Here is a 20,224-nt window from a genome sequence, read left to right on the forward strand (position 1 = left end):
ACCCACACGTGTGAGTCGTAGCCTCTCTAAATGATGATGTCATGCCCAATTAGGGTTCAAAATGCCATACCAAAGTATGTTGAGGTGTCAAAATGGGTGAAGATGCCTAGATGATCCAAAATTTGAGGGATGACTCTCAAATCCGCCTCAATATCTCCTTTGGGGTCCCAAGTGCAGTTGGGGTGCCATTAAGTGGTCTCTATGGGTTTCCAATTGTCAAATAAGGCCGCCTTCTCTCAAACGTTAGGGCTTCATTTGGTGCAACAAACCCTTCCTAGTCTCTCACTGGGAGATCATCCTCATATGGGCTCTGAATTAGCTCCTTCCCATCAGGTTGTGCCAAGGCCAACTTGGAGGCATACTGGGTCCAGTGGTGTCATCATGAATAATACACATAGCAAGGTCAAAGTTGACCAACGTCCTTGGTCCTAGAGGTACTCTGGGACATGTGTCATATGCTAGTGCTGCTAGGAGGCTCCAGACTCTCAACACTGCACCTGCTTAAGCCAATGTTCTTCTTTGGAAGGCTTGGATACTTGTGGAGTGCATGCCTAAAGCCTAGGATGCTAAACAACTTGACAAGAACAACATGGATTTTAGTAAAAGCAACTATTCATTAGGGACTAAAACCAATAATGCATCTAAGTGAACCAAACTTTAGTGTTAAGGGCAATTTAATACTTCAAACAAAGGCCCCCTTCCAAATTCAAGACCAAGATCTCGCAAAAGTGTTATCTCGATTCTCCCTAAGCAGGGGTGGCTAAAGGTGAATACTATTAGGTGCTTCCAACCCCTAAGGGGAAGTAACAATTCCTTGGTCCACCCTTCAATTGATAGGTTTTAGTGTATAATAATATGGTAACGGAAGGGAGAAGACTTCATAGTCAAGTGCCATGGTCAAAGGAACCAACTGATGGGGGTGTCCACATCCTGAGTGTATAAATGTGAGGAGGGAGCATTCATGGATGGATGAGTTATCAACTTGGCTTGATTTTTCCACCCGTCCTGTGTGCCTTTTACTTCTTGATTATTTCTTGTATTACCACTTATAGCTCAAGGGTTAGAACTTGCTTTGTATGATGTAGTAGTTTTATTACCCCTTTAAGATGAGTCGGTTTATCGCTCATTAGGGTTGGGACATGCAAGGGTTCCTTCTTTTGGTGTGATGGAGCATCATGTGCTTAGGGATTGGGTGATGGCCATATGAGGTAGGTAGAGCTCATGCTAATTTTATGTCCCAACCATATTTTGCATTTTGATTTTCTTTTTCTTTTATTGTGGTCATGATATGCATTTTCCCCTTTCTTTTAGCTACATCAACATCCCAAGGCAAATTTTCCGGGCCCTACTCAAGGTATGTGAACATATGAGTGCCAAATCCCCAAGAACCAATGACAAGTTGTACCTGAAGAATGGAGGTGAGATATAGGGCTTGTAATGTGGCATGGAAGGTGTTAAGTATGATATAGGGAAGATGGAACATGCTATCTCAATCATGGCTTTCTAGGTTGTGCCCATCCTATAACCCAAAGGGCCTTAAGGGAGGTCCCAATGGACTAGGATCAAAGATTAACCCATCTGGTAAGGTGAGAGAACAAACTTATAGTCAAGGTCCATCAATCTTCCAGATCACCCCATCATCCATACTAAATGCCTAAAACAAACAAGCATAAGCACTTGATTGCAAAATGATCAACGTACCTTTCGAATAGATGCCCACCATCATTCCAAGAGCTAATGCCTGATGGGTGAGAGGCACATGGCTATTGCAAGTGGCAGGCGCACATGGCATATCATTGTCTAATGGTGACTAACATGGGTTGTTGTTTGTCTGGTTGACTGACTGGCTGTCAAATGTAGGAGAAAAACTTCCTACTATGGGGTTACCTGTTTTGGTGGGTAACAATGCCATGAGGCTATGTCAAGGTTAAGGTAACATCAAATTCGGTCAACCAAAGTGGGGCACTATAGTGTCTTTCTCCTCTCCTGAGCCTTGCTTTTATTACTTTACCTTGAGTTAAATCCCTAATCGTAATCTCCAAAGTGATTGAGGGCCAAGATTAGATCTCACCTGACTTGAGATGAACAATTGAGATTATAACATAATCATTAAAGTAAATACTTTGCTTTTCCCAAGTTTATTTAGCTCAATACCAACATAATTAATTATTTTCTTTTCCTAACTTGGGCCAAGTTACAATAGCAACTTACTCAATCTTGAGCAGGTGTCCTAAAGTGACTTTAATTGCTTTTTGCGCACCTAGACATCTAGGCTTGTGCGGATGTACATGCCAGAGCTACAAACATCAACAACTTGGATGTTATTCAAGCATTATTTAATATGGTTGTTCAATGATAAAATGAATATGGCAGCCTTAACGTTTGTCAACATTCCAAACAAAGAATTACAACTACATTGACTTGATATTAAAATGAAGATATCCTTGTACATTGTACTCTGGGAAGTCCATCTTCATGATGTAGTTACCTTTCTTGTTGCTTCTAAGCTCTCCTCTGTTAGATTTTCTGGCCTGTTTTAGCAATAAACTTGAATGATATTCTGGCAAGAATTAGAATTACCAACCTGTTTGTTTGATTGCTCTACTTGCATCGTTTTAAACTTTTATTGGTTTTGGCAATGACTTAGCCTTGCTCTTTGGACTTGGCATGTTTCTCTACTTGTGTGTAAAGGTCTGTGTCATGACCCCAGGGGCTCTTATGGTTACAAGGTGCATTCGTGGGCGCACTGCGACCCTTCGAGAGTGCGACACTGATGTGTTTCGTTTGCGTCTCATGAAGTACATAGTTACTCCACGCAGACTACACCTCACAATAAGCTTACTTATATAGTCTCTATATTATCGGTTACTTAGCGAAATATCATAACCCTTCAATATAGTCCAAGTAAATCTTATTATCACTTCTACTTCAATTTGTTAAATCTCCATGAAAACTCTGCAACTACTTAGATGAATAACTGAAAACTGAAACCTAGTTTACTTTCACCAAGATATAGAGTTTCTTAGCAATTCATAAGTAGCGGAATAAAACACTAGAGATAAAAAACACATGCACACAAATTGACACTTGTTTTCTAAGGAAGCCCAACAGGGAAAACCTACTTCCTTGATGTGGAATTTTATTGATTTTTCTTGAGCAATTAAATCTATTACAAATCAATCTATCTCTCTGAGAAAGCGTTCTGCTTCTTCTCACAAATCTCAGGGAATACAATTGATCATGGCTTGCGTTGATCACTACTTGATCTCGGCCCAATAGCACGCAATTGTTCCTCTGCCGCCTCCTTGACTTGCTCTGCAGGTCAAAACCTGCTCTGTTTTCCTTGATCTGTGGGCACTAGAAGTCTCCTAAATCCTTGCGCACTAGGTCCGTATTTCCTAGCGCACATGAGGCTCGTAAATCCTAGCACAATTCCTCCTATTTCCTTGCACACTTCCTGCGTCCTATTTCTTAGGACACCAACTCATCAACCCTGTGCACAATCAATCTCCTAAATTCTAGCGAACTTGTGATCTCCTATTTCTTAGGATACAAGTTCTGCGCTCTCCACAATTAAAGATTCTCACAAACTTGTGAACTCTCTTGTCTCACAAACCTTGTGCACAAAAATTCATAATTCTTGTGCCTTCATCCTCTTTTTTGACCCAATTCGAACATGTAAGGAGGCCCAGTTCTATTTTAGAACTCGAGTTTGATTGACGAGTTAATTGAGAGTGACAGTCTTTCTCTCTCCAATCAACACTGGAGTTCTTAACTCATTCTTCCTTCAATCAGGACTGAAGACTAACTTGCTTTAACTGAACTTGTAACTGCCACCTCGTTTGATAGTTAAACTGATGAAGACTCCACTTCACTAAAGCTCCAACGCTACGCATGCTAACTTGATGATTATTCCAGTAAATTGAAAATAACTCATCCTAACTAAAGTCTAACTCATGAGCTCACACTCATACTGGGAGAAGGACAATTCGAGCTCTTCACTAGCTAAGGCACAAGCTTGAAGACCTTTACTCTCTACATTTTCAACACTCCCTCTTAGTGAGGAAGGTACTTCTGGAAGAACCTCGTCCACTTAGATCTGTCTTCAACACCACCACGTTATCTATTGCTGCAGCTGCTCCCTTTGAACTAGAAGACTTCCCTGCTTCCCACTGCGGAATCTGATTTGAAGCCCTGTTCCTTCCAACCATGCTCCTATGATTTGAGTCTATCACCTCAGCCATAAATGCCATGTACCCCATATATTTCTGTGGCTACTTACTTTGCCTGAATGTGGTACTTGGAGGTTCAACTCTCTCCTGATCCCCCTTAAACAACTCGTTTGCCCACTTGACACGATGTCTTCCTGTATTGGGAGTCTCCGACTGAGTGGTTGCCTCCACTTGACTTACTCTCACTGTAAGGACTCCCTTAGAGCCCCACTCTTCTCCTCATCATCTTGCCGGTTAGCCCACTTGCCAACTATCCGAGACTCAAACTACGATGCTGGTCGATGCTCCTTCTTGGGGGCTCTAACCTCCTCTCGCTTTAAGGACTCCCTTAGAGCCCTGCTCTCCTTAACCCTCATGTTTGTGCTTTGCGCGCTTCCTTCCTTGCTGCTCAAGGTTGTGCCTGTCTCAACCTATAGCAGGTACAAATTCTTCTTCCTCACACCTATCCGCTTCTTACATCCAGAAGCTAAGTGCTTGAGGTAAACCTTACCTTCTCTTAAGATGACATGATAACCCTTGTCTTCAAGGGTAGCTACTGAAACAAGGTTCTGCTTCAGGCTTGGAACATAGAGGACATCTATGAGATGGAGAGAGATACCTGACTCCCTCTCAAAAGTGACAGTACCAATTGCCCTAGTTGAGTACTTACCATCACCTCCTAGCTAAATCTGAAATTGCATGTCCTTCTCCTTCAGGTGGCTGAAATACTCCTTGTTCCCGGTCATGTGGAAGAATGTTTTTGAATCAATATACCATACACTGTTGTCTGCTCATCTTGCCATGCAAGCTATCAATGACAAATCTTTCTCGAACTGAGCAGAAAACACATCTACCTCAGTTGATGCAGCTACATGATCCTTACTGGAATCCTTCTTCCGAAGAGGACACTTAGTGGCATAATGTCCGAACTCATGGCAATGGAAGCACTTGATCTTGCTCAAATCCTTCTTTTTCTTCTCACCCTTTTGTCTAGACTCGACCTCTCCTTGACCCCTCTTACCATTGGCTTTGCTACCTTTGCCTGCCAGGGCAAAGTTCTCCTCGTCCTCTTCTGAAGCTGATCTCCTAGCTCTCGTCCCTCTCCAAATCTCTTCTTGAATGCAATCACTCCATAGTCTTTCCCAACTGGGAATATTCTCTCTGCTGCATCTTGGAAATTCTCCCAAGACTTATGAAGTCCCAAAAGTGCAGGAATCACAAGGTCACTGTTTGCTACAGTCACACCCACACCACCTAGCTCATCCCGAACCTGAGTGAACTTTGAAGGATACGTGATGATGGGCTCTCCTTTTCTCATCTTGATATTTCTTAGCTTCTCCTTGAGAGTAAGCTTCGTAGCATCGCTGGAATGTTAAATTTGGCAACTAGGGCGAAACATCACTTTGGACAGCTCTTATGAGGCAATTGATATTTTTCTTGGATTCCTCTTTCTGAGAGGTGTAGGATTGATCTATAGATCATCCCATTCTGACATGTACAAATGAAGTTATGAATTTATTTTGATTATGGACAAATTGTCAAGGTCGGCCAACCATCCAATTAGCCTCCTCCAGCCTTCAACGTTGCATATAAATACAAGGTGCCTCCTCCTCATTTTGGTATCTCATCTCATTCATCTTTCTCTCTCTCATCTTGATTGGGTACAGATTTCTAGGCCTCTCTCTCTCCACACGTGTGAAAGCAACACTGTTTTTTCTAGTTGCTGCGTTGATCAGATTTGATCGAAATTTCAGGAGGCCGAAATTTCAGGAGGTCGAAATTTCAAGAGACCGAAATTTTAGGAAGTTGAATTTGACTAGCGTTGACCTTGTTTGACTTTGGTTTTATGAGGGAGACTTCTGTTTGGGTAGGCTGCTTTTCTGGGCACAAAAACTGAGGCAGTTTGATCCCTACGTTGACCACCGTTGACTACCCTAATTCAGGTTGCTATGTTGACTTGTTGACCAGATTTGACTAGTTATTTTCAGACTGTTTTGGGCTGCATTATCTTGCTGTTGGAGGCCAAGTTGACCAAGGTTGACCGAGTTGTTTTGGAGGTCAATTTCAGCCCTGTTGACCAGCGTTGATTTTCTAGTTAGGGCTTTATGTTTCTGCTGTTTTGACTGATCAGTTTGGGCAAGTGAATATTATAAATTGTACTCTCTCTCTTTGCTGAACTTTTGAAGAATTATAAGAAGAATTGATCAAGGGTTTCCCCACGTTGGGGTTTGTCCCTAGATGGTGGCATATCTTGTGTCCTCTTGTGTTGGCTTGTCTTCTACTGTTATTGTTTATGTTCTATCTGCATTTTACTATCATGTTGATGTGATTGCTATACTAGATATGATATTGGGTTAATAAAGAAAATTGAAGTAAAATTGCTCTAAGCATAGAACATACCATTGTTATCCTAAAATCAACATGGTATTAGAGCTGAGGTGAAGACAAGGCCCAAGCAAGAGTGAAGAGCAATCACTAAGAGGAGCAATCACTGATCAAGAACAAGTCTCAATGGCCTCCACATCCTACTTCAAGTCTGATGATAAGCTTCATGATAAGTTTGATTATCATGCATGGAAGATGTCTCTTGATTTGACTTTAGAAGAGCAAGATGTCATGGATTATGTGCAGGGAAAGATTCCGGAACCTCCTTCAAATGCACCGGTTGCTACTAAGACAAAGTACAAGAAGGGTGAAGTCAAAGCCAAGAAGATCACCAGGGATTCTATTCATAAGCACTTAGTTGCTTACATCTCCGATTTGAATACATCAAAGGAGATATATGATAGGTTGGTTGGCATGTTCAAATCTAGCAATGCAAATCAAATTCTTTTCCTCAAGAACAAGCTGAAGGATATAAAGAAGGGAAAAGGTGAGGATATTCAATCCTACTTCATGAGGATTATCGAGATAAAAAATGATATTCTTTCGATTGGTGAAGCTATCGCTGACAAGGAGCTCACTCTCATTGCCCTTAGAGGTCTTCCTCCCGAATGGCATGTGTTCAACACTACTATTCTCAATAACGAGAAAATTCCAGGTTTTGAAGAATCACTAACTAGATGTTCTCAAGAAGAAACAAGGATGATGGAATTGGAGATGCCTTTGAATAGGAATAATCCTACCGCATTCTCTGCTCATGCCAAGAGGAAGAACAATGTAGGTTGAAAGAAGCAAAGTCACGGAAGATCGGGATTCAAAATGGAAGGAATGGAAGATGCTTCGTTTGCAACAAGTTTGGTCACTATGCCAGGGAGTGTCCAAATACAAGGGACGCATCTCATGATGATGATCACAATCATTCCATGGGCAACAACAACAATCAAAGGAATGGAAGGTTCAACAACAAAGGGAAAAGGAATGCTTCCACTACTCAACTTGGAAATGATAGAGCTTCTAAAAGAACAAGAATCTCCAGGTATGATGAGTTTAATGTTGTAAATTCTAAGCAAAAGGAATTTTATCTTATATCTACCCTCTCTATTGCCTCTCCTTCGGATACTTTGGGAAATAGGTTGATTGATAGTGGTGCCTCAAGACACTTCACAGAGTACAAGGAAGCTCTTTCAAATCTGATTGAGAAGGATACAAATTTGGAAATTATCCTTGGAGACAATGCCACCTACCCCGTGAAGGGAGTTTGGAATGTTACCCTTCAATTGAATCAAGGTAACACCGTTCATCTTCAAGAAGTACTATATGTACTTGATCTAAAAAAGAATCTAGTGTCTATCTCGGCGATGGAAGACAAAGGATTCAAGGTGGCATTCACCGATGGAAAGGTATGTGTGTGGAAAAGAAATTTCAAAGAATCATTTACTCTTGGATTTAGGGTTGACAGTTTATATCAAGTTGGAGGAAGTCCATTGGGAGCCATGTCTTGAGACACATCTCTTCAATCCGAACTATGGCATCGAAGGTTTTCTCATCTTCACTATAAGGCTCTATCCGACGCAAGGAAGATGTTTACAAGTATGCCTGAATTCAAAATAGAGCATGAAGGTGTATGTCAGGGATGTGCTGAGGGAAAATATACAAGGGTACCATTCCTTTTAAGTGATAGCAAGACCACAAACATTTTGCAATTGGTTCATTTTGATCTATCTGGTATGTTGCCTGTGACATCATAAGGAGGATATTTATATTATGCTGTCTTTGTGGATGACTTCTCTCGCAAAACTTGGATATATTTCTTGAAGAAGAAGGACGAAATATTCTCATGGTTCCGTGCCTTCAAAGCCTTGGTGGAAAATCAAATAGGGAAGAAGATCAAGATATTGAGGACCGATAATGGAACTGAGTATGAGTCAAATGAATTCAATGACTATTGCAAGGAAGTTGGCATTAAGAGGGAAACTACCACTGCATATACTCCTAAGCAAAATGGTGTTGTTGAAAGGAAGAATCGTTCCATTATAGAAGCCACTCGTGCCATGCTTCATGATCAAGGACTTCCAAAGTTCTTATGGGGAGAAGCTGCCAACACTGGTGTGTATGTTCAAAATCGATGACTCCAAAACTCCCGAAGAAGTTTTCACTGGTAAGAAACTTGATGTTTCTCATTTTAGAATTTTTGGTAGTCCTGTATGATTTCATGTGCCGAAAGAAAAGAGAAGTAAATTGGAGGCATTTGGGAAGAAAGGAACTTTTGTGGGCTACAGTGAAACTTCTAAGGCATATAGAATCTGTGTGCCTGGTCAAAGAGAAATAGAGTTGAGTCATGATGTCATCTTCGATGAGGATGCTGTCCTAAGGAAGATTAGCAACCTTCCTATTCTAAGGAAGGACAAAGAAGCAGGTGCAGGAAACTAGGGAGACTTGCAGGATGAGCTGATGCCCGATGTTGAAGAATCGATGGATCCCATTGATCCTCCTCATGAGCCCTCCTCCTCCAAAAGGAGACCCTCATGGCTGAGGGAAACTCTCGAAGATGCCGAGAGACATGTTGTATCGAGGGGGGCATTTCGTGAAAGCAAGAAGCCTAATAGGTACCAAGGGTACTTAACTGCTATGAGCACCATTATTTAGTCTGAACCTTGCTCATTCGAAGAAGCTGTGAAGCAACAAGTATGGAAGGATGCTATGAACGAAGAGTACGAGTCAATTATGAAGAATGATGTCTGGGATGTGGTCCCTAGACCCCAGGACAAATCTGTTGTCACCTCTAAATGGCTCTACAAGATCAAGCATGGTGTTGATGGAAGTGCTGAGAAGTTCAAGGCCAAATTTTTTGCTTGAGGCTTCTCTCAAAAGGAAGGTGTAGATTATGATGAGATATTTGCACCCGTTGCTCGCTACACCACCATCCGTTCGATTATAGCCCTTGTTGCCTCACAAGGATGGAATCTACACCAGATGGATGTCAAGATTGCCTTCTTGCATGGTTCACTTAAGGAGGAAGTCTATGTGGAACAACCTAAGGGGTTTGAAGTTCAAGATCGTCAGACACATGTATGCAGGTTGAAGAAAGCCCTCTATGGGTTGAAGCAAGCATCCCGGGCTTGGTATGAGAGGATCGATAACTATTTGATGAAGCTGAGATTTACAAGAAGTGAAGTTGATCCGAACCTTTACTTTAAGGTTGAGAATGATAGACCTCTCATCTTTGTACTCTATGTGGACGATCTCTTTCTAACAGGTGCAAACCCTCTTATTCATCAATGTAAGAGAGATTTGGCTTCTGAATTTGATATGAAAGACCTAGGACTGATGCATTACTTCCTAGGGTTGGAGGTCTAGCAAAACCAGGGGAGATTTTCCTTTCTCAACGAATATATGTTGTGAAGCTACTTGAAAGATTTGGGATGGTGGACTACAAGTCTGTGACTACTCCGATGGAACTTAACTTCAAGAAGTTATGCAGAAGTGCTGCCGGGCCCGATTTGTGAAATCCTTCTGAGTATCGCCAGCTCATAGGGGCTCTGATGTTCTTGGTGAACTCCTGTCCTGACATATGTTTTGCAGTGAAAACATTGAGTCAGTTTATGGTTGACCCTCATCATATACATTGGATTGCTGCCAAGAATCTCTTGAGATATCTCCAAGGCACAATCACTTATGGACTGAGATACACTGTTGGGAATGTGAGGCTCCATGGTTACTCTGATGCAGACTGGGTTGGCAGTGTGGTGGATCGCAAAAGCACATCAAGATGTTGCTTCTCTCTAGGTTCTGCTTCAATATCATGGATGAGCAGGAAGCAGAATTCGGTTGCCTTAAGCACCGCTGAGGCTGAATACATTGCTGCTAGTTTGGCCTCCTGTGAAGCTGTCTGGTTGAGGAACCTCTTTGGTGAGCTGTTTGGACATGTGCTGGATAGTACCGTGATCTTCTGTGACTACCAGAGTGGGATTCGTCTTCCTGAAAATCCCGTGTTTCATGATTGCTCCAAGCATATTGATATCAGGTACCACTTTATCCGGGATATGGTACAATGGGGAGCAATAAGGCTCCATCATATTGGGACCGATGAGAAGGTCGCCGATATTCTTACGAAGCCCCTTGGGAAGGTCAAATTCTTAACCTTTCGTGAACGACTTGGAGTCGTGGAGAGAGCCTCTTATGAGGGTCTTGTATGAGATGGATAGTGAGCTCTAGGAGCTTCGGGGGGCTTGGGGTACTTCTTGGAGCGATGAGCGACCGTAGGGTGACTCATCTTCCCATAGTGGTGTGTTGTGTACAGGGTGAATGGTTCACCTTCCCCTGTGATACCCCATGGTGGCATATGCATAGGCTGAGTGGCTCACCCTCCACTATGGCATATGAGCAAGATGAATGGTTGACCTTCTCCCGTCGGCACATCCTACCCATGCAGTCCAGGACTCATGGGAAGTACCTCTCATTTGGCCAATGAGTAGGGAAATGAGGATAGGGACCATAGTACTACCGATGTACGCATGGTACTACCTATGCTAGGATGTTGATATTGATCTGGGATCAATGGAAACTAACTACGGGTCAGTGAAGAGTGGTATGACACACTCTTTGTTGTTGGAGATTGACTTCGGGTCAGTGGAGAATGGTATGATACATTCTCGATCATTTCTTCTTTCTTCATGGTTCAGCGGAGCAGTGTAGTGACAGGGATGGTACAGATTGTTAGACAGTTTGCTAGGTGATGTTCTCCCTAGTTGAGGGGGAGTGTTAAATTTGGCAACTAGGGCCAAACATCACTTTGGACAACTCTTATGAGGAAACTGATATTTTTCTTGAATTTCTCTTTTCTAGAGGTGTAGGATTGATCTAAAGATCATCCCAGTCTGACATGTACAAATGAAGTTATGAATTTATTTTGATTATGGACAAATTGTCAAGGTCAGCCAACCATCAAATTAGCCTCCTCCAGCCTTCAACGTTGCATATAAATACAAGGTGCCTCCTCCTCATTTTGGTATCTCATCTCATTCATCTTTCTCTCTCTCATCTTGATTAGGTACGGATTTCTGGGCCTCTCTTTCTCCACACGTGCGAAAGAAAAACTGTCTTTTCTAGTTGTTGCGTTGACCAGATTTGACCGAAATTTCAGGAGGCTGAATTTGACCAGTGTTGACCCTGTTTGACTTCGGTTTTGTAAGGGAGACTGTTGTTTGGGCAGGCCGCTATTTTGGGCACAAAAACCGAGGTAGTTTGACCCTTGCGTTGACTACCCTAATTCAGGTTGCTGCGTTGGCTTGTTGACCAGATTTGACTAGTTATTTTCAAACTTTTTTGGGCTACATTATCTTGCTATTGGAGGTCGAGTTGACCAAGGTTGACTGAGCTGTTTTGGAGGTCAATTTTAGCCCTATTGAGCAATGTTGACTTTCTGGTTAGGGCTTTATGTTTCTGATATTTTGACTGATTAGTTTGGGCAAGTGAATATTGTAAATTGTACTCTCTCTCTCTGTTGAACTTTTGAAGAATTATAAGAAGAATTGATCAAGGGTTTCCCCACATTGGGGTTTGTCCCTAGTTGGTGCCATATCTTGTGTCCTCTTGTGTTGGCTTGTCTTCTATTGTTATTGTTTATGTTCTATCTGCATTTTACTATCATGTTGATGTGATTGCTATATTGGATATGATATTGGGCCAATAAAGAAAATTGAAGTAAAATTGCTCTAAGCATAGAACATACCATTGTTATCCTAAAATTAACACTTTTTCTCATCTTGATACTTCTTAGCTTCTCCTTCAGAGAAAGCTTCCTAGCATCGCTGGAACCCTGATACAAATATAAGATGGCTTTAAACATCTCATATGCTGTCTTCTTCTCATGGAGATGAGGGATAATATGGTCTCTGATCCCCTCAAGAATGATCCTCCTCGCCTTGGTGTCATTCTTATTATGTTGGATCAACTTTGGGCATCTTGAGGTGGAGCTATTGCTTGCTTCACGTACCCGAGCACTCCATTCTCTTTCAACACCATTGAGATCTGCTCCTTCCATGAGGAAAAGTTCGAGGCTCCCTCTTTATTGTGATCTGACCTTAGTCATGCCATACTGCTATCCAAAGAACTGCTTTGCTCTTCAAACTCTAGTACAAGCTTCTTGCTTGATCTGTGCTGTTCACTAACTGGTCAATCTGGTGCTGGGCTTTATCTCTACTTTGATACAATGTTAAATTTCCATGGAACTCTGCAACTACTTAGATGAATAATTGAAAACTGAAACCTAGTTTACTTTCACCAAGATACAAAGTTTATTAACAATTCATAAGCAGCGGAATAAAACACTAGACATAAAAAACACATGCACACAAATTGACACACTTGTTTTCTTAGGAAACACAAGAAGGAAAACCTGCTTCCTTAATGTGGATTTTTATTGATTGTTCTTGAGCAATTGGATCTATTACAAAGCAATCTGTCTCTTTGAGAAAGCGTTCTGCTTATTCTCACAAATCTCAGCTGATACAATTGATCTTAGCTTGCCTTGATCACCGCTTGATCTCAGCCCTATAGCACGCAACTGTTCCTCTGCTGCCTCCTTGACTCGCTTTGCAAAACCTGCTCTCTTCTCCTTGATCTGTGGGCACTAGAAGCCTCCTAAATCCTTGCGCACCAGGTCCCTATTTCCTAGCGCACAAGAGGTCCCTAAATCCTAGCACAATTCCTCCTATTACCTTGCGCACTACCTGCCTCCTATTTCTTAGGACGCTAGCTCCTCAACCTTGTGCACAATCAATCTTCGAAATTATAGCGCACTATGATTTCCTATTTCTTAGGACATAAGCTCCGCGCTCTCCACGATCAAAGACTCTCACAAACTCGTGAACTATCTTGTTTCACAAACCTTGTGCACAAAACTTCCCAATTCTTGTGCCTTCGTCCTCCTCTTTATAGACCCAATGCAAACATGCAAGGAGGTCCAATTCTATTTTAAAACTCGAGTTTTGATGGACGAGTTAACTGAGAGTGACACTCTTTCTCTCTCCAATCAACATTGGAGATCTTAACTCATTCTTCCTTCAATCAAGACTGAAGACTAACTCGCTGTAGCTGAATTTGTAATTGCCACCTTGTCCTGTAGTCAAACTTATGAAGACTCCACTTAACTGAAACTCCAACTCTACACATGTTAACTTGATGAATATTCCACTAAACTAGAAATAACTCATCCGGGCTGAAGTCTAACTCGAGTTCGCACTCACACTGGGAGAAGGACAATTTGAGGTCTTCACTCGCTAAGGCACAAGCCAAAAGACCTTTACTTGCTACATTTTCAACACAATTAACTTTCGTCAATCAACCATACATGAGAGTTATATGCAAGATATTAAACCAACAGTAACATCATCATATATATGCACAAGATATAGGAAATGACCCTTCGATCTTCTGCTTTAATAAATGAATCATAATGCATCAATCCTTCGAGACAAAGGCTTGGTCTACTAAAAGTACATAGCCAAATCCCATACAAAACTACAAGGAAGAACTTGTCCACCCGAATGACCCTACTCGGGTCGCCTTGTAATCCGGCCTGGTTCGTCTCTCAATTTGGTTCCTTCCTTGTAGGCCTACATGGCTGCAAACCACCGAGATACCTCGTCCTCATCTCACCCCTTCTTCACACTTCCTCGCTCATCTTGTGACTCACTTTCATTCGGATGAACTCTGACTCGTTGGTTGATCGATTGATGCCTCACTCCTTTCCCATCGTGCGACTATATATATGGCAGGAGATTAACTCCTCACTTGTGTCCCTTCGCTTCATCATTGGGTTGGCTTGTCTCATGTGTTGTGTGCCTTGGGTCAAGCTAACTCTCATCATTCCACCCTCATTCGCATGCAACTGCGCGTTCCACTTGCATGATCCTTCCACTTGTCGGTCGGTGTTTCCTCGTCTTGGGCTGACACACTACTCGGTTAAATGCACCCTCATGGCTAGCTCAATCTTTCTCTTCGCAGGTTTTCACATCGACATAGGCATTCAGTTAAACGCCACTTGGCTAACTCGTCTCAATGACATGTTGTGCCGCACCTTGGGGCACCCATGTCATCTACTGCACGGTTCTTATCTTTTGAGTGGGTTGGGTGCTCGGTCGTGCCACATCTCCTGTGCCACCAAGCCATCCACATGCGCCCAATGGAAACCCCAAGTTTCAGTTTTGCGACACGTCATGTTGTCATGCACACGCCCAACATCCATTTTCGTCACCTCATTTTGTTGCGCACGCGCCCAAAATCCAATTTCGTCACATTTCCGGCAATATCTTTGTTGCAACCATGGCGCATGCCTCGGTTAAAGGTGCGCCCAACTCTAGGGCCTAACAATTTGCCTTAGTGGTTAGAGGTTTTTTATAGGACACTCATCTATGGTTTCCTAGCCTTTGTATTTACTATTTTTCTAGTAGATTACTGTGCCATCATCTCTTGAGGAAAGCTTTGACCGAAGCTTTGATTTCGTATCAAGGACCCACTTTCATACTCGGAGTTCACAACATGAGAGCAGCTTGTTATAGAGAAGGCTAATATGTGTGCAATCCTACTTTAGCACTAGGGATATGTGGCTGTTAAGCATTATATTATGACTCAAAACTGAACCTCATCTCAAACCTCCCATAAGAAAATGTACCCTTATGGTTAGCACCACTTATTAGTAATTAGTAATTACTATTTCATATCCAGCAGTAGCTCAATAGTGACTCTACACTCATCATTATCCCATGGGTATCATGATGATTATACTTACTGTGTTGGAGCCAATTTAATCATAGGAAAAGTATAATAGGTTCCGTCACCCCTAGTTGGAATTTATTGTTTTACTATTAGTGATACAACCCTTTATGGCTTCCTCAAGGATACATACATAATCTAAGAGTCTGTGCATAAAACCAGACATGCATCTATGTAGAAGGCCTATATATTGCTGATCATTTGAAGTGAAAACAGTATGTTTGTATCAGACTTAAGTCAAACCATAAATATTGCAAGTTGGGATATAAATCCGTGGTTAAGATAAGTGATTTAGTGAATGCTTTGCCGATCATTTGAAGTCAAAACAGTATGTTTGTATCATACTTGTGAAAATCAAGCTATAAATATGTTGCAAGTTGGGATATAAATCCGGGGTTATGATAAGTGAATTAGTGAAAGGTTGTAACATTGCATGCATTTCATCATCTTCTCACAAGTTTAATTCTTAAATATTTCTACAGTCTTCTTCTATAGATATAGGTTTTGAGTCTTGACAACCATTCAAATATTCAAATCAGGTCTACTCATTACCTTCTGGAGGCGATCAAGATTTTAGCTAAATACTATACACTTTTTTTGAACTTTGGATGGTTGAATTCTTATGTCCCATATATCTTGCATTGTTTTATTTCATGCTTCATACTGTCAGGGCTACTCAGATTTCTATGTTGCAATGGGAACTGGCTGTTACACTATTTAGCTGAGTCTCACTTTCACAAACTGAAACATATTCATCACATGTTTAGGAGCTAGATAAAATGAGGGAGGAGGCTAAGTTGAAGCAGTTGCCACCAGTGTATACTGGCAAGTGGGTTTCAGCTACAGATGCAGAAATTCAAGAAGAATTGCTTAAAGGGACACCATTTACATACCGTTTTAGAGTACCTAAAGAAGGAACACTGAAAATTAATGATCTCATCCGTGGTGAAGTAAGTTCTCTATGAAACTTTCTACCATTAGCGAGTAATTTTAGGACTTCAGTTTGCATTGAGATGTTCAGATAATCCTTGTTATTAGGAAGATAAAATTTCTAGAAAATGATAATCAGAACAAGTTTTATTAATGATTCTCTCATTTGTCATTTAAGGTTTCATGGGGGTTGGACACACTTGGTGATTTTGTGATCATGAGGAGCAATGGACAGCCTGTGTACAATTTTTGTGTTGCAGTTGATGATGCTTCCATGGGAATCTCTCATGTTATAAGGTAAACAATTCACCATCTTTTATCTTATCTAGACAACTATTAGCTGTTGCATGCCTGTTGGATGAATATAATACATTATATGAGGTATATAAAAATGTTTTATTGCGTTATCCTATGTTTTGCTTTTACTTGATGACTCATTTTCCCTAATACAGGGCAGAGGAACATTTGCCAAACACATTACGGCAGGCTTTAATCTACAAAGTATGTTTTTGGATTTGTAGATAGATCTTTTGCTCAAAACATTACAAATCATGTGGCATTTTCTTAATCTTCTTGTGAAATACTTTTCAATTATGATTTTGTAATAGTAAATCTGTTACTTTTAAGCAGGCATTGGGGTTTTCTATGCCTTCTTTTGCACACGTGTCTCTGATCCTTGCCCCAGATCGCAGCAAACTATCAAAGCGGCATGGTGCAACGTCAGTGGGACAGGTTAGTTGCCTATTATGTTTGTTGCATTTAGAAATTCCATTATTTTTCCGTGCCATTTTCTTGTGTTTTCAAGCTTGTATTTTCTAAATGGTGATAACAAAAATTAAATTATTCAGTTTTATTGTTTTGGCAGTTCAGGGAGATGGGGTTTTTACCAGAGGCAATGGTGAACTATTTAGCTCTCTTGGGATGGAATGACGGAACAGAAGAAGAATATTTTACCATGGAACAATTGTGTGCGTGTCTGTGTTTGTTATTTTCCTATAATCATTGCCTCTTTTTATTGAAAGTTTAAATGCACTTTATGAACATAAAATTGTGGTGTTGTTTAGTTTGTTAATCAACTTGCATAAATATGTCTTATTGTTAGCTTCTCTTTTGAATCTAAATCACGCAAGTGCTGAGATTGCATGCTTTTACATTAGCCTTCCGTCTCATTCTTCATTGCTCTTGATTTTGTTAAATGTTATGATGTCGTCGTATTTTCGTTAATCCTGACCAGTTTTTTTGTTCGTCAGTTCATTCAATATAGAAAATACGGAAAATTATGATATCTTTTCTTACTATGTGTTTGATTCAATCATTGCAGTCAACAAATTTTCAATTGATCGAATTACAAAAAGTGCTGCTATCTTTGATATCGTGAAATTGCGGTAAATGCCTCTTTTCTGACGTCTTTTTCTCATGGGAAAGAGCTGCTTGTATTTCATTCAATTTTTGACTCGTAAATCTGGATGTTGATGTTGCTTACAAGTAGAAACTTCTGGCTGTTTTCTGTTTAGACTTGTCTATATTATTTCAAATTCAGTCAGGTTGGCACATAGTTTCACTTCCCCCATTAGAAAGTAGAGGAAGTGTTGACTTTTTAACTGTTTATCTGTCTAAGCTGGGCGTCCTTATGTATTTCTGTTGTCAGGTGGATGAATGGGCAACATTTGAGGGCCCTTCCAGCTGATAAATTGACAAAGATGTTAGGAGAGCATTGGAAAGATAATGGCATTCTTTCTGAATCTGAAGGTCCATTTGTAAATGTAATATATAACTATCCATACAGGCCTGACTGATTATGCCTTTTATTTTCTGCTGACACAACTTCCAGGACAGTTTCAATTTAATTTCTCAAAGGGAACATTTTGCTGTCTAATGGTGAATCTCACTCACATGCTAGAACTTAACTGTGTACATCCTTTGTTGAGACATAGATTCAGCCACAAAAGTTGGTTCATTTTTAAAATTGATATATGAGAGAATGGCAACCAAAATCAAACAGATTTATTCTCTTCATGTTTCTACATTTGTGTCTTTGAGTTGCTATGATTGAAGTGTTAAATTCTGTTGTTTGGATATAAGATGCTCTAAAGTTTACACTTTTGCAACTTCTGTCAAAATCAGTTAGAGGTGAAATTTGCATGTTTCGGATGTGCAGCTTCTTTTCTAACGGCAAAAACTAACGCACATTCTATATGTAACAGGAATTGGCCGAACTTTTAAAGGATGGAATCGACTTGGTATCAGATTCAGCTCAAGCACTTGAAAATTTATTGTCGTATCCACTAAAATCTACTTTAGCAAGGTACGGAAATTGGTCAAGCTTTATGTATTTTCTGTCAACTTCAATTTTGCGTGGTACTTGTAGAGTCTAGACTTGGTAACCCTTCTAATTGAATCGATGATATTTCAAGATTAGTGCTGTTTTCAGATGCTAGTGTGATTTTCTGTTATATTTTTCCCGAGTCATGATCTATGATCGAGTGTATGCTTAGATACCTAGAAATTGTGACTGGATTTGTAGCCTTGAAGGGAAATTTAGCTTCACCAGTGTGGAAATAAAATTAAGATGAAGCAACTGTGCACGAGTAATAACTAATGAACCACTCATCGTTTTACCTTTGGCAGTCCTGAAGGAAAATCAGTTTTAAATGACAATCTTTCTGAAGTTGTAGAAGCTTTATTGTCTGCTTATGACAATGGAGAGCTACAAAATGCCCTTGATAATGGGTCTTCTGGCTGGCAAAAATGGGTAAAAAGTTTTGGAAAGGCATTAAAACGGAAGGTGAGCATGCATACAAACTTACAAGAATAGTCCAGTCTGATTTTTAAGGCACTGATTTTATTTATAGAACAGTTAATAACAGTTCTTTTTGTATGAACATCAGGGGAAAGGTTTGTTTATGCCATTGAGAGTGCTGCTTACTGGCAAGTTTCATGGTCCTGATATGGGAACCACCATTCTTTTGCTACACAAAGCAGGCAACTCTGCAATCATTACATCGAGGGCAAATTTTATGACATTGGAAGAGCGTATACATGTGCTAAGAGAACTTGATTGTAAAAGCTTTCTAGAAGAAACTGTGGTAGATTCTAGCTCTGTTGCAGATGTGAAGGTCGTCTCTCATTAATATATTTGAAATGCTGAGATCGTGCACAAGGCTAAATAGTATGTCAAAAATTTTCTACAAATGTGTTTTGTAATACGTTCCTGATTCAATATAGCTCTCGTTGTCTTCTCCAGTTTGTGTTTGATGCTGAGGAAACCAATTTGCTATCTTAAAATTTATATTTTGGTTTTCAGCTACAATAATCTTCCAAAGAAAGAGCATAACACATACACTTGCCTAATACAAGGCAAGCACATGAACGCTTGCCAAGCGCAAAAAAGTTAACATTATTATTTTAAGAAATAGCTAGTTTCTTATGTCTCGATCGTTGCTTTAGAAGAACGCACAAGCTAATTCACCGTCAGCACACCAGTTGAAGCAATTATCACAATCGGTAAATGCAGACATCCTAAGCTATGCATGGAATGTGGGTGTTTAAAAAGCATAGAGTTACGTTTAAATCTAGAGCATCATTTAAGTTATCTACAAAATGAAATGAAATGATATTTTAACGTCCACGAGACTAAAAATAGTCTATGGGACTATTAGTTCCCTGCTTTTTGTCTTTTGCAATTCAATCTTTTTCTTGTTCAAATTGATGATGAGCTGACCCAACTTTCCAACAATCCCTTCATTGAAAAGACAATGCCAAGAAACCGATGCTAGCATATTCCCATAACTTTCTCTGATGCCTTTGAATGCATCACATTCCAAAATGAAATGTTTTTCCGATTCCACTACCCCAGACGTGCAAAATGTACACACCCGTTCTTCCCAAGCTTCTTTAGGCCTTTTCCACCGTCCTGTTTCACACTG

General features: G+C 40.5%; 1 protein-coding gene across 2 annotated transcripts in view; it reads left to right on the forward strand.

Moving 5' to 3' along the window:
* ERS (glutamate tRNA synthetase) overlaps window positions 1–19,541 on the forward strand; it is a 176,660-nt gene extending 157,119 nt beyond the window's left edge. The window contains exons 4-13 of one of the 2 annotated variants that reach the window (XM_089378038.1): window positions 16,136–16,318; window positions 16,477–16,595; window positions 16,751–16,799; window positions 16,929–17,030; window positions 17,164–17,272; window positions 17,620–17,683; window positions 17,947–18,061; window positions 18,503–18,603; window positions 18,927–19,083; window positions 19,187–19,541. In XM_089378038.1, coding sequence (XP_089234164.1) covers window positions 16,136–16,318; window positions 16,477–16,595; window positions 16,751–16,799; window positions 16,929–17,030; window positions 17,164–17,272; window positions 17,620–17,683; window positions 17,947–18,061; window positions 18,503–18,603; window positions 18,927–19,083; window positions 19,187–19,429 — 1,242 coding nt within the window. In that variant the 3' untranslated portion in view covers window positions 19,430–19,541. The remainder of the gene's footprint in view (window positions 1–16,135; window positions 16,319–16,476; window positions 16,596–16,750; window positions 16,800–16,928; window positions 17,031–17,163; window positions 17,273–17,619; window positions 17,684–17,946; window positions 18,062–18,502; window positions 18,604–18,926; window positions 19,084–19,186) is intronic. The other variant, XM_089378039.1, reaches the window with a different exon arrangement.
* Window positions 19,542–20,224: the final 683 nt, after the last annotated feature.

This window comes from Pinus tabuliformis, chromosome J, assembly GCF_031772625.1.
Source record: "Pinus tabuliformis cultivar Carrire ecotype Pingquan chromosome J, CPIR1, whole genome shotgun sequence".
Lineage (NCBI taxonomy): Eukaryota > Viridiplantae > Streptophyta > Pinopsida > Pinales > Pinaceae > Pinus > Pinus tabuliformis.